Genomic DNA, 13,750 nt, shown 5'->3' with positions numbered 1-13,750 from the left:
CGAACAGATCAATTAATGGATCGTTCTTTTTTTTTACACCAAACTTGTACCAGCCTTGATTAGAAGGCCTGGGAACCCAGAAGGGAAAAAGGGAAACTTTAATTCCAATAGCATGTACAAAAGAAAAGTTCACATTGTTATGGAACAAAGATCTTCCAAGACTGTCCTGATGTTAGGCCTCTCATTTCCAGGAACAATACATCTAAGAGATACAGCAAGTAATTCATCCATCACCCTTGGGGCTTCCTCCAAGCCAGCAATGTCTTTGTCAAAGCAATCTGTTACACGCCCCTCCCTATTGCACATCTGAACCCAATCAGTAAGATCAACCGCCCCAGATAGGCCTGAAATAATATCACCAGCACTTCTTCGAGTTAGCATTTCCATTAGTATCACCCCAAATGCATACACATCAGCCTTGAATGATGGGAATGGTTTGCTTGTGGTAGCTAATTCAGGTGCACAGTATCCTAGTGCTCCCAAATTTAGCATCTGCTCGGCAATGCCACTTTGTGTCATAAGTCGATGAAGGCCAATGTCTGTCAGCCGAGCAGTGAGGTCTGGACCAGTCAGGAGTATATTTGTTGGCTTTAGATTACCATGAGGCAGGCCCTTCTCATAATGAAGGTAGAACAAACAGCCAGCCACATCTATGGCAACCTGTAGCCTTTGGCGAACTGATAGGCGCGAGTATCTTCTTGGTGTTGACTCTACACAGCATGAGGAGCAAAGATAGAATCACATATTTCACTGAGGAGCGTATCTTTAGTAGGAAAAATATAAGGTCAGGTATATGGCCACAAAATCATCAAATTTCCAAACAAGGAGATTGTCACTGCTAAGGTGTCAATTGAATAGCCAAAATATGCAGCATCAAGGAACATATGTATCTGGGTGAAATAACAGAAGCCATAGTGAAGATGGGGGGAAAAGGGATGCAGGAGTGAAGGACAATATCAGAGTAGCAATCATGATCAATCCAGATAGTTTCTATACCATTGATTGTAGTAAAATTAGACCAAAGATGAAGTCAAAAAGCAAAAAAGTTCTACCATTAATGGAATAAAGATGACAGATGATATCAATAGAAGAAAAAGGGATACATCGGTTTGATGTAGACAATTAAAGATAGTAAAATACATGTCATTAAAATCCTCTTAACCAAACATCCAACTGGACTGTACACTATAATTATTTTTGCAGCCTTGGCCACAATTTTTCATCTAAATTCCATCTTAGATTGCGTGTTTATAACTCGCAAGCACCATGAAGTACTGTGAGATTGATCAGATGAGCAAAATTACATTTCAGCGAACAGCTTACTCACAAAGGCCGAACATCTAAAGTTACCAAGGATATCATCAAACCACTTCCTAATTGTACTAACTTCTATATACTTGAATGCAGTTGAGATCTGATTTTAGAGATGATGCTTAGAAGGTTAACCGTTAACCCTTCAGCAGTTTCCTGTAAATGATGAAAAAAGAGTTGCTTTGTATAGAGGTGGATCTTAAGACATGGAGTGCCTTTTCAAGCTCAACCTTGTCCATGTCTAGAACTTCTGACAAGAACGATCTTTACTTTTGAGACCATTCTGCAGAGAACCTTCATGATCTCAAGCAGTATGAATGGGCATGCCTAGAATATGCATAGTTTGTGTGCAGGCAGGGTTGTAGATGACACATATTCAGACCCGGAGCAATACCCCTAGGGAGGTAGATGTCAAATTCTTCACATTTGCCACCAGAAAGCAGGTAGTGCTAGAGTTTCCATTTGCCCTGATGCATATTTGTTCAACCTTGTAACGCAGCTGCGAAGTTATATGGAGACACATTCTTTGTGCCCACTTGTGAAAAGTCATGGAAGAGAACCAGGAATTTTGACTTCACCTAGTTCAGGACAAGGCAGGGTTCTGGGTTCAGCCAGGTTCAACTTGGGTTAGCCTTGCATACGTAGGTCTGTCCCATTACATGTTCCGACCTTGTAGCAGGGTGTTCTTAGTCAAACCATATCCACTAATCATCAATCCTAGTGACCTGCACCTGATTACTTAAATCTACTAACTTCCCGAGTTCCTTCAAGTCTACCCAACCCACCCAACAGGCTAATACACAACAATCACATAAATAAATGTATATAACATGTCGGCATAGCAGCAAAATTCTTAAACAAGTTAAGAGCTCAATATAGTATCATATTAACATATAGAGGTACTGTAAAACTTCAACTATGATATAAAATATACTTTAACACTGATCCAGCAAGTCATGTGGATGCTACTCATGCTCAACCTGTTTGATGTGTGGGCTAGTGATGCCTGACTTATACAGAGTCCAAAATCAAACAATTTTACTCCACACTTGAATTTAAGCAAGTTGGCTATAAATTGCCAGCCCCACTCTACAGGCAGACCTCTAGCCACCACACATAACTGAGCTGCGACTCAGAGGATTTCAGTTCTTTAACAAAAGAGCATGCAGGGCATGAGGCTCCTACCACTGCGGAGTCTGGGCAGCCTTATCCCTATGTGCAGAGAGGTTGTGTTCGTGTTTCGAACCCATGATACCAGGTCATAATGGAGCAAAATTACCATTGCACAAAGGCCCACCTCAAAGGATTTCGGCTCTAGAAAAATGTAACAGTTAGATTTAATTATGCCATGTTTAGCAAGCTGCCACACTGAAAACACAAGATTTTTGATCTATCACATAGTTGCACTTTCCATTAAGTGGATTCCATGATGGACATAAAAAGGATCAAGGGGACAGCATTATGCTATTCTAAAGAACACTTAGTCTCGAGTATCATAGGAGAAACTAAATCACAATGGTTTTCCCAAGCTACAATTATCAAATTCCGGTGATTCACATTATGGGAGGACCATTACGAAAATCTAGGACCACCTAACAGTATTCCATGACCTTTTGTTTTAGTGGCAGAGTTTTATGGAGTATCCAACTAAATTTTTTATTCAACAGAAAAGGGAAATAAAACTGTGGATGGCAATTTAGGTTACATTGAAATTGCATAATCTTCATAGCAATGCATCACCACTTCATTACTTTACAAGAATTGTCACCTGAAGAAATGAACTAAAAGACTAATATGAAATCTCTTGCAATAATCTGTCAACCACAAAAGAAATCCATCACAACAAGTACCAAACATATTAAAAAGAAAACCAGAAAGATCTTCAAATCTTGAACAAAGTCCAGAACATATCTGAAGTTGAAGATATCCCTCACGACTTACACTTCAACAATTGGAATGAAGTTTAATTATATTTATCTTAAAAGGCAAGAGTTTACCTCTTGTAGTCTCTAAAACACTTTCTGATGGCTGTTCCTACCAGGGCTAAAATAGCTCACACCATTGAGCATATGCATTCTTCGGGTTATAAGAGCACTCAAAGTGATGCATAGACAAGAGAGCTTGAGATGACCTAGTCATACCCAACTGATTATAAAATGTCAAAAATACTAGAGTCAATGAAGTCAATATCAAGCCATATCAAATATACTTGAAGGTCAGCTACACTATCCTTCCTCATTAGCACTTCTTAACAAGGTTCCATCCACAACTCAAAATGGTTTTTCAAACCCTTTATCCCATACCATCTGGATTCTTGAATTTCACTTCAGCAAAAAAAAAACCACTAGAAAAAATATTACACTTTCAATAGCTTATAGAACAAAAGGCTAAAGAAAGTAGAGCATTAAGACAAGATTCGCAATGTGGGAATGGGTTTGAATCCATTAATTATCAATCCACAATTGGGTAGATCTATGTTGTTGCCAGTAGGTGAACTTCTTATGGTTCCTCTCATGCTTATGCCCAGCCCAAATTTATGACCAAGGTTTGCAATCTCGGTTTCAGATCCTATACCGATATCACATTGGTACAATGTCAGCACATCTTGTCCAGGGTCAGTTTGGCGTATTGAGACTCAATACGTCCCACATACCAAGTCTTGATTTGATACCGGTATAGTACAATCCATACTGGTACGGCAAACCTTGTTTATAACACACTTTATCTTTATAATTGCATCTATACTACACTCATCTCATATGCCTACAACCTTATTATTGTCCAACACTCCAACCTTAAACTAGTGCCAACCTATTCATGCCCTCTAAAATTTTATCTGCCATTCAAAGACTTGTGGGGATCAAGGACACTGCAAAAGCGCATGTCCTTTGTATCCACCTCTCTTGCTTTTATATTGTAGATCTAAGGAAACATAAGGGGCATCGCACAGCAATAGTTTTGATGAGACCTGTTTGACATATTTGTTCCTAATGAAACTTTCATTTTATAAACTGACTAATTTAGATGAATCTATAATTTGAATTACATTTACTTATAGATTGCTCGATTGTAGAATTTACTGATTTATATAAATGAATGACTTGAATTATATTTGGGTACACTAATTTTTATGTTCATGTGGAAACAGAGTCCGGATGGAGCTTTTTGCCATTCCAGCAAAAAATCGATATGATATCCGGTACTGATATTTGAAACCCTGCTTATAGGAGCATGAAATTTTGGGGAGCTCATTTCTTTTGCCTAGCATTTGTGGAGATGCCCCTTTCTCTCTTAGCTATTGATCTTTTCATGGTTGGCCAGCCAAAACAAGATCCTAGCCGGCGAGAATTTAATGAAAAGAAACTCCTATGGCCCATTAAGATGTGAACTTTGTGGGAAAGCCAAGGAAACCACTGACCACTTACTCCTTGCTTGCGAGTTTTCCTTGGTCATCTGAAGGACCTTTGGGAGGAAGCTTTCCTTCGATTATTATCATGGCAATCTTAGTGCATTATGGTCAACTCAGCGAGGAAAGTGTTTCCAACTAGATGGAAGAGGCCGGAATGTCTTTAAAGCGGGCATCAATTAGTACTGGAGCGGGCATAAATTAGCTCTGGAGTGGGCATCAATTAGCGAGGAAAGTGTTTCCAACATAGATGGAAGGGGTCGGAATGTCTGGCTGGAGAGGAACAATAGGGTCTTCAATAGAAATGAAGGAACAAGAGCGAAGTTAGTAACTTCACAGATTAAATTCTTGGTGGCCAATTGGGCAAGTACGTGCAGCGACAAGAAACTCATGAACATTGTTCCTGTACCTTAGAAACCATTGTAGAATGGACTTCAGCATCTAGTAGAGGATGTATCTCTATCCGAGGGTGAGTTCTTTTGTCATAGAGGATGTTGGAAAGACAGGTTTTGTCAAGGGTGTAACCTTCGCGAATCTGAAGTTGGGACTCTAGATGTCATGTAGGGTTTTCCTTGTTCATTTCATTACTAAATTGATTAGACCTCGTCCAATCCTTAAAAAAACAGTGATACTGCACTAAATTTCTTGAATATGTGACTTAAGACACTGCTTTTCTCATGATTTAAAAGAATCATCACACAATTTGAGGAAATATTGGGTGTTAATTATATTAGCATGTCATATTTCACCTAGATTAATCTTTTTGAAATTTATTTCATTCCCAAGATTCCACATGTATTAAAGTTCCAGGGATTTTGAATGAATTAAGGCAACATGCCTGGATAACTGCTTATCAACAATACTTTATTACGCATTCCTATGGTCTCCTGTTTGGTGGTGTGTGCAACATCTATAACATCAGCAATACATGGATAAAAGTGAAAGCAACACACATTCAGCTTAAATATTACTTTTACCATAATTTGCATAGGAAAAAAATATAAGTTACCAACTTGAGCTAGTTCTAATCTTTTGCACAAGATGGACATATCTGATGGCAAAAACATAAAGATACAAATTTCCAGGAGAAGACCAAAAACATAATAGATCAACCATAAATGACATAGAGCAATCCAGAAACTGTTGGAAATCTGAAGAACTGGCAGATTGAGGTTATTGAAAATCTTACCATAAAGATAGAATGCTAGATTATCTCCATCAACATAATCTGCAACGATCAACCTTTCTTGCTCCCTTGGGCCCCAATAATAACCCCTCCAAGAGACGATGTTTGGATGTTTAGTGATTCCAATTCTTTTTGCCTCCCTTGCAAATTCTTTTTTATGTTTCACAAGGCCAACCCGCAACCACTTCACAGTCAACATATGCCCACTATCTATTGTTGCTTTATATGATGTACCATGGCTGCCTCTACCAAGAACTTCTGCAGGGGCATGAGACAATTCTTCAGCCGTGAATATTAAAGAGTCGTCCAACAAAAACAACTCTCCAGCAAGTCGATCTGGTGAATATACATCCAACTTCACTGCTTGTTCAGATATATGTGAATCAATAACATGAGGTGAAGATGATAATGGTGACCCTAGAGAAGACTTCCATCCAGTGAGTGAAGGACAATCCTCTAGCACATCAAGCTTTGAAGATTCTGAAACTCCTTTTGAATCAGAATAACCATATTCCACAGCCTCAGTTAACAACTCTTTTTGTGCAGACATCGATCTAGCAGCTGATGTTAGCAGATGGTCATTTGAGAAACTCATTGAAGTAGGAACAGCATTATCTTTTGGAAACTTAAATGTGTTAAGCGAGCCAAAAGTCCCAAGTTTTAAATCTCTTCCAGTAGTTCGGCCTCTTCCACAAATTTCTTGAGTCCTTACTATATATAATGTCATTGTTGCAAATAAAACCAACATGACAGCACCAATGGATCCAACAATAAATGCTACTCGAATGCTAGACTTCAGATGATGACTCCTGCTCCCAGAGAATCCAGTGTTATTATCTCCTGCAGGCAGGGCATCTGAGGAGACTAGTAAAGCATTGCCAGGATGAAATGAGGTGCTTGGGAACTTCTGCAAATTTTGAGGAACAGTTCCTGATAGATTGTTGTAGGAAACGTTAAATACCTTTAGACCTGGCTGAAGCATATCAGGTATCCTACCCTTGAAATTATTCATTGATAGGTCAAGAAATTCCAACCCACCAAGCTTACTTAACTCACTTGGAAGCTCTCCGGATAAAGTATTATTTCCAAGGTCAAGCAATTTGAGCCTTTGCATGTTACCAATTTCTGGAGGCAGTGAAGCAGATAACAAGTTATTAGATAAATCAAGGATCTCTAGATGAGTATAAGAAGGCAGTACGAGCGACTCAGTTGAGTGTGGGCTTTGAAGTGGAACAGTTCCAGTAAAGTGATTTCCCGATAGATTCAAACTTGTCAAAGTTAATGATCTAAAAAGGCTTGGCAAAATAGGTCCTGTAAGTTTATTCAAACTGAGGTCAACGAAAGACAATTTAGGATAGGTTCCTAATACAGAAGGAAGGGAACCTACTAAAAAATTATTTCGAATCTTGATGGATATTAGATTTGCAAATTGAGAGGCCTCATTTGGATACTGTCCTGATAATGCATTTGAACTTAAATCAATAGCCTCCAATGAATCTCCCCAATACTGCATCACAGACAGGTCACCAGAGAGAATGTTTTTACTCAAATCCACAGACACACATATCCCTAAATTAGGGGGCAAGGAACCCGACAATGCATTTGAAGACAGATTCAAAAGCTTCAAAGTTGTAGAGTTAATAGCTGGGACACCACCTGCAAAAGCGACAAAATATTGTTATCAACTAGTGGGTTAACAGTTGCAGTTGATTATAAGCAGCAAAGAATGAATATTGAATCATACTTCACCGAGACTTCTCAGTGGAAAATGCAGCTAAATGTGCCTCATGCAAAGCAGTTAAGCCCTGTATGTTACCACCACAGATGCTCTACTAGTGCAGCCCATTAGCTTTAAAAATAATATAATTCGCATTGTTGCTCCAGAATTAACATATCCCATTCATTTATGCACTAATCTTATGAGCATTTGCAAGATCTATGCTATTTATTAAGCCAAACTGTTAAAAATATTATTTGCCTCTTCTCAGATGGTTTTATTGAGCATCCACAAAACACTCCATGAAAATTATCAGACCTGCCTGACATGATTTTTGCAAAAATAATGATCCTACCCAGATATGATTAGCCAAACCTAGTAACAGATTTTGCACTAGCGAGAAATCCAACCTGAACCAACTAGATTGCACCAAAATAATGTTTTTCCCTAATGTTGACCAGTTCTTTTTTGCTGTGTATACAATTTCACAATAACATCAAACAGAATGTTGACCAGTTCATCTTTGCTGTGTATACAATTTCACAATAACATCAAACAGAATCACGCAATACACATAATACTAAAATGAATTTCTTAACTTATTAAAAAGATTAAATTAGTCCCTGGGCAAAATGCTACAACCATTTTACAAGTGCGGTATCATATTCTAATGCCTACAAAACCATGTTCTGGCAAAGTGATACAAAATAACTATGGATGCCCAAATTGATGTAAGAACGGGTGATGATCCTCACAGCTTGATAGAGTTTTGGATAACAAAAGCAGTAAGATATAATTGCTAAAACCCAAAATTAGACCAAAATAATTATTTTAAAAAAAAAACTGCACAACTATATACTGTATAAAGAGTCTTCTGTGACAGTTATCTAGCTTAAAGTTGACATTCAACTATCCTGCATGCAGTCATGTGAGGAAGAAAACCCATGAAGAAAGATTTAAAAAAAGACTCACCAAATATTGCCGCCAGGGAAAGAAAATCTGAAATAATTCATTCAGGAGAAACTGGGACTCCTGAATCCCAAAAATTTACTGTCTCAGCCATCTCTCTCTCTCTCTCCCCCTCTCCCTCTCTCTACCCCCCCCCCCCCCCCCAACCCCTTCTCTCTCTCCCACCCTCCTTCCCACCCTCCGTTAATCTTTTATCAATGGTGAACCCACTCACTTTTCTCCAAGTCTTAACCAGATGGAAGGATCATGGTCATCCAGTCTTGCACTTGCATGCATCGGATGAGTGGCACAAAAGTTTTCTTGTAGGAATTATATGCTAGAATGTCAAAGTTAAGTGTAGGTAATAGCATCTAGGGTTTGATTTGGGCATGACAGAGGCCTTATGAGGGATATTTACTGAAATTTCATAGCAGGCCTAAAAATTGTTAGGGTTGAATTAATTATGTGGAGACATGGAGTAGACCTTAGGATGAACGATTATTTATTTTTTTTCATTTGATGATACTTAGATGGGTTAAGGCAAGGTACAAGATGAAGAAGATAAAGGGATTAACTTACTGTTTGCGGCAGCTAGGACTGGAGTTGTACCACAGAAGATGAAGGCAATAGATTCTTATTTTATTGACCAAAATCCTAAATGTAAATCAAAATAATGGATATTACTAATTCACCTCCTCATAGCTGAATAATAGAAAAATTCTAAAGAGAGAATCCTTTTTCTAAAGCAGGCTAACAAGTATTGGTACTAGTTAAGCATTTATGTTCACTTAAATAGAGCATTTTCAGCAACCTATCAGCAAGAAGCTTGGTGATAGGGTTTCATATTTCATTCAATAGAGCAATTAATTTATGGATTTAATATCACCGCCCACATTTAATAGTGAATAAGCAATATAAAGGCAGCATAAAATTGCCTTAATTAAAAAAAAAAAGACAGGTTGAGATCCTTAAATATCATTGCTGCCTTGAAGTACAAAGAAAAAAATCAAAGCTTTTTTCAAGAACTAGAACAAGAGGAAGCCTAGCTGAAATCGGGTGAGGGCGGGATAATTACGAGTATCGACAATTAGTGACTTTACCAACTCAGCTAGTTGTGCCCTCTCATAAATAAAAGCTTGAATAGAATAAAATGAGGAATTTATAGTACCAAGATGCCTTCTATATTCCTTCAAAAACATGTTCAGCTCTTCTTAATCAATGTTTTCCATCAAACTCTTAAAAGTATATTGCTGTATTTGATTCCATCAACTAAATGGTCTATGCAATTCAAAATCGTGAGCCATCTTTTGGGCAATAAGGGATAATTAGGTAGCAAATGCTTAAGGAACCTTTTTATTGTATTAATTTATCCTTAAGAAACATCAAAGATTTGATGGAACAAGATAACAAAGCAATCTAGCCCACTTTGAGATCGCTCCATTCCATACACCAATCATTCATTACCAGAAGTGGGAGTTTAGGTGTGGGTGTGCAAGATGGCATATATCTTCAAAAAAATAAAAAAAGAGTAAATTACAAAACTCCCCTTGTGAAGTTTATGTTTATTATACTTATACTCAATAGTTTGTAAAACCTATGCTTACACCCAATTAACTTAACAACGTTAGTGAAAACTTTTACCTCGTGTGAAAAGTCGAAATTGCCCTTCGATGGAGAGGAAGATGCACATGTTTTCTTATGCCTTTGGATGGTTATTGTGTCGCTTAAGATTATTTAAGTCATTTTGAATTTTTTTCTAACGTGGCATTGGATCCCATTTAAGGTTAACGGTTTAGCTAACATTCTACGTAAATTATAGGTTAAAGTGTTGGATAAAAATAAATCTCAGTAAGGTAAATGTAGGTTTTTCAAACTATTAGGTGTATCAATGGGGTTTTTGTAATTTACTCAAAAAAAAAAAACTATTCTCACGGAGCAGCTGTAAGGGTGAATTTACGAAGAGATTTTGCAACAGGTATGTTACCCTAGGTAGAAGATTCTTGCCACCAAGCCCTCATCTCTTCTACCTCTTCTCGATTTCCTCATTCCAATCAACTAATCTGCAAAACTCAAGGTCATATGGGCAAAGCCTACCTTCCTAGCTATCAAAAAGATTTTGCAACACTCGCCATCTTTCTCATATTTAGACCAATTGACCTTGATCTATTTATATTTGTTTTTCTTCACCACTTGCTTTTTCAATTAAATATTCAACACTACCATCTTCCTCTAGCCATATCGTTTTTATATTTGTCTCCACCTCTCCTCTTCTATGCCACTTCTTATATTCTAACTTAAATTGATCACTCCTTAATTACAGTTTTTCTTGGTCACTTGTAAAGTCTGGCATTTTTAAAATGATACATATTTTTTCTTTTATTTTATAACCAATTCTAACAACTTCTCATATATTACAAAAGTCAATCCTCCCTTCATGCTTTTCTTTCGTTGACATAATTCCTTTATTCACCACAATATTTATTGAATTCTCTCAACCTACATACTCCCTTATCATTCTCGTGAATCCCCTCTAAACTTCATATGTTATGACTACATTACGAACTTAGGTTTCATTCTCTGATTTTTATTTCCAGACTTCATCTTTTTCTTGTTTGATCTACACTAAGTTTGAGGGACCCTTAAAAAAAAAATAGGAAGTAGTTATGAACTTTCCCTGAACAAGCAAGATATCTTGACATGGAAGGCTTTTCCCTAAATCTGGATTGTCAAAGCTATTAGTAAGTAACATCAATTCAATCAGATCCTTCTACCTAACAAACCAAAAAAGAGTGGTCCTATAGACATGCACGGCCATTTCCATGCACAGGTCCTATGATTGCAATACACGTGGCACATAACAACTTCTACATGTGCTTGCACACAACTAGCCATGCACGGGCCTGAGAGTGCAATTAATGTGGCACACGACCAATCACGTACAGGCCCATCAGTGCAAGTCTGCACAGCCAACCATGTGCAGGCCCATCAGTGTGAAAGCTCGTGCATGTAAGTGGCCATGTGTGTGCATCAAACTTTTCCTTTTGGTTTAGTTACAACCCCCTATTCTTCTTAAAGGTAGATATAACTACACTAGGTTCATTTGCCAAATACCAATCCCTCTGCATATGGTTCCAACATCATCTAGTTCCATCCATCTCCCTGTTCGATGGAAACATGAAAGGTTCCTCAAGCTCTAGTTAGATGTTGCTATCAGATTTTTTCTTAACGAAACATGGACTTCTTTCACCAATACTTTTAATGACAGCCATTTCCTAGCAGCATTGGTTTCAAAGCATTAGTTGATCCTCAAATAATATTGTAATCCAACAGGCTAAGCAACTATGAAATTGGTGCAGATTTCCATTTCTTTTTTTATTATTTCTAGTAAGTTTCTCAGGTTCTTAATAAGTTGGCGGACATAAAAGGATGAGCATTTCATCTAAAGCAACCAGGCATAAAACTAAAATCAGCTTCCACAAGCTAAAATACATTTACCTGTAAATCCATTCCCACTGAGATCAAGCTCCATCAACCGCATTGTACTCCCAAAGAGCGCTTCTGGTACATATCCATACAGCTGATTGCTAGCCGCCTGGAAAACTTTTAAATTGTACAAAGAATCGAAAGGCGGAAGCTCCCCAGTAAGCTGATTGTAACCCAAATCCAAAACCTCCAAGCTCTTAAACACCCGTAAAGAATTGCTTGACAAGAAGCCACCATTTAGCTTATTGTTGCTCAAGTTCAAGTACCGGAGTGTATTCCCCAAGCTCGAGAGGTTGCCCGAGTCCATGCTGATCCCCCCATAGAAAGCATTGTTACTCAGATCAATTGACTCAACGTTCCAGAGCTCGGACAGCAGCACCGCAATGTCCCCCCAAAGGTTATTGGACCGTAGGTCCAGCACCCTCAGCTGCTGGAGTTTCCAGATCCCGGTTGGGAATCCCTGTGTGAAGTGGTTCCTCGAGAGGTTGAGGTGGACGAGCCTGGACAGCTCCGTGATCCGCCGGGGGACCGGACCGTAGAACTGGTTGCCGGACAGATCGAGGTGCTGCAGCGAGGCCATGGTCCCGATGGCCGGGACCAGGCGGCCAGTGAAGGCATTGCCGGAGAGGGTGAGATTCCGGAGCGACTTGAGGCCAGTGAGGGTGGTGAACTTAAGGTCGCCGGCGAGGCCGAGGCCATCGAGGGCGAGGGAGACGACGGCGCCCGAGTTGTCGCAGGAGATCCCGCGCCAGTCGCGGGGGCAGGCGGCGGATCCCGCCGGCGGGGGCTTCCAGGAGTCGACGACACGGGAGGGGTCGGTGAGGATGCCCTTCTTGAACTCCAGGAGAGAGCGGATGTCGTCGGAGGGCGAGGCGGCGGACAGCCGGCGGAGCGCGTAGAAGAAGAGGAGGTGGAAGAGGAGGAGGAGATGGAGGTGGGGGTTCATCTCGTCGTCTCTTGCTCCCCCCTCGGCTCAAGAGGAGGAGGAAGAAGAAACCCTAGAAATGGACATGGAGGAGAAAAAGAAGGGAAAGAAGACCGGAGGGAGCGGAGAGGACGGGTTTTTATATAGAGGGAGGTTGGGGATTGTGCTGTGCACAGAGAGAGAGAGAGAGAGAGAGAGAGAGAGAGAGAGAGTGGAGAGAAGAACTAAGAAGGAACAACAAACACAGGCGGTGAAGGACAATGTGACTTCGAATGGAACAAAGCCCTCCCACACCCGCACATGATTTATGGAGCCCATGGGAATTCTACTTCAGCATCGTATTCTTTAAACTCACGGGAAAAAGTTTACTATCATATGGCATATGTTTTAATTGTATAATTTTCTTTTGTGTTGTCATCTTAAATCCTCACTATCTAGATTTATTATGGTTAAGTGGTTATGATTTATAAGTAGCTGTAGTTGGTAATTTGCTCATGGTGTTCCTGGGTCAAGGCCCTTGGATTAGACTAGCTAAAATGCTTTTTTTTCAGACTTTTTTACATAAATATCCTTCTAAATATTGAATTTTGTATAAATATTCTTCCAAAATTGATATATACATGTATACCCTCGTAAAACACTTATTTTGCTATTCTACCCCTTTTTTTTATCCTTGTTTTTGCATATGTACCAACATCATCTAACGTCGTTAAAAACTTAATAGTTTTAAATTACTAAAATATCTTTAATGGGTAGATATACAAAAAAAAATAT

General features: G+C 39.0%; 1 protein-coding gene across 5 annotated transcripts in view; it reads right to left on the bottom strand.

The window, feature by feature from the left end:
• Positions 1-13,437, bottom strand: part of LOC103700901 (putative inactive receptor kinase At5g10020) — a 13,479-nt gene extending 42 nt beyond the window's left edge. The window contains exons 1-4 of one of the 5 annotated variants that reach the window (XR_015972122.1): positions 12,064-13,228; positions 5,907-7,559; positions 3,309-3,456; positions 1-710 (exon numbers count right to left, since the gene is read on the bottom strand). The exon at positions 1-710 is cut by the window's left edge and continues 42 nt beyond it. Coding sequence is in view for 4 of the 5 variants with exons in the window: in XM_008782800.5 (XP_008781022.2) it covers positions 130-710; positions 5,907-7,559; positions 12,064-12,997 (3,168 nt within the window). In the remaining variant the exon portion in view is untranslated. The other 4 variants (XM_088708871.1, XM_008782800.5, XM_088708872.1 and 1 more) reach the window with 4 other exon arrangements.
• Positions 13,438-13,750: the final 313 nt, after the last annotated feature.

This window comes from Phoenix dactylifera, chromosome 12, assembly GCF_051530095.1.
Source record: "Phoenix dactylifera cultivar Ajwa chromosome 12, Ajwa_hap1_PhDact_Kaust_v1.1, whole genome shotgun sequence".
Taxonomy (NCBI): Eukaryota; Viridiplantae; Streptophyta; class Magnoliopsida; order Arecales; family Arecaceae; genus Phoenix; species Phoenix dactylifera.
This window is presented reverse-complemented; position numbering and strand designations above follow the sequence as displayed.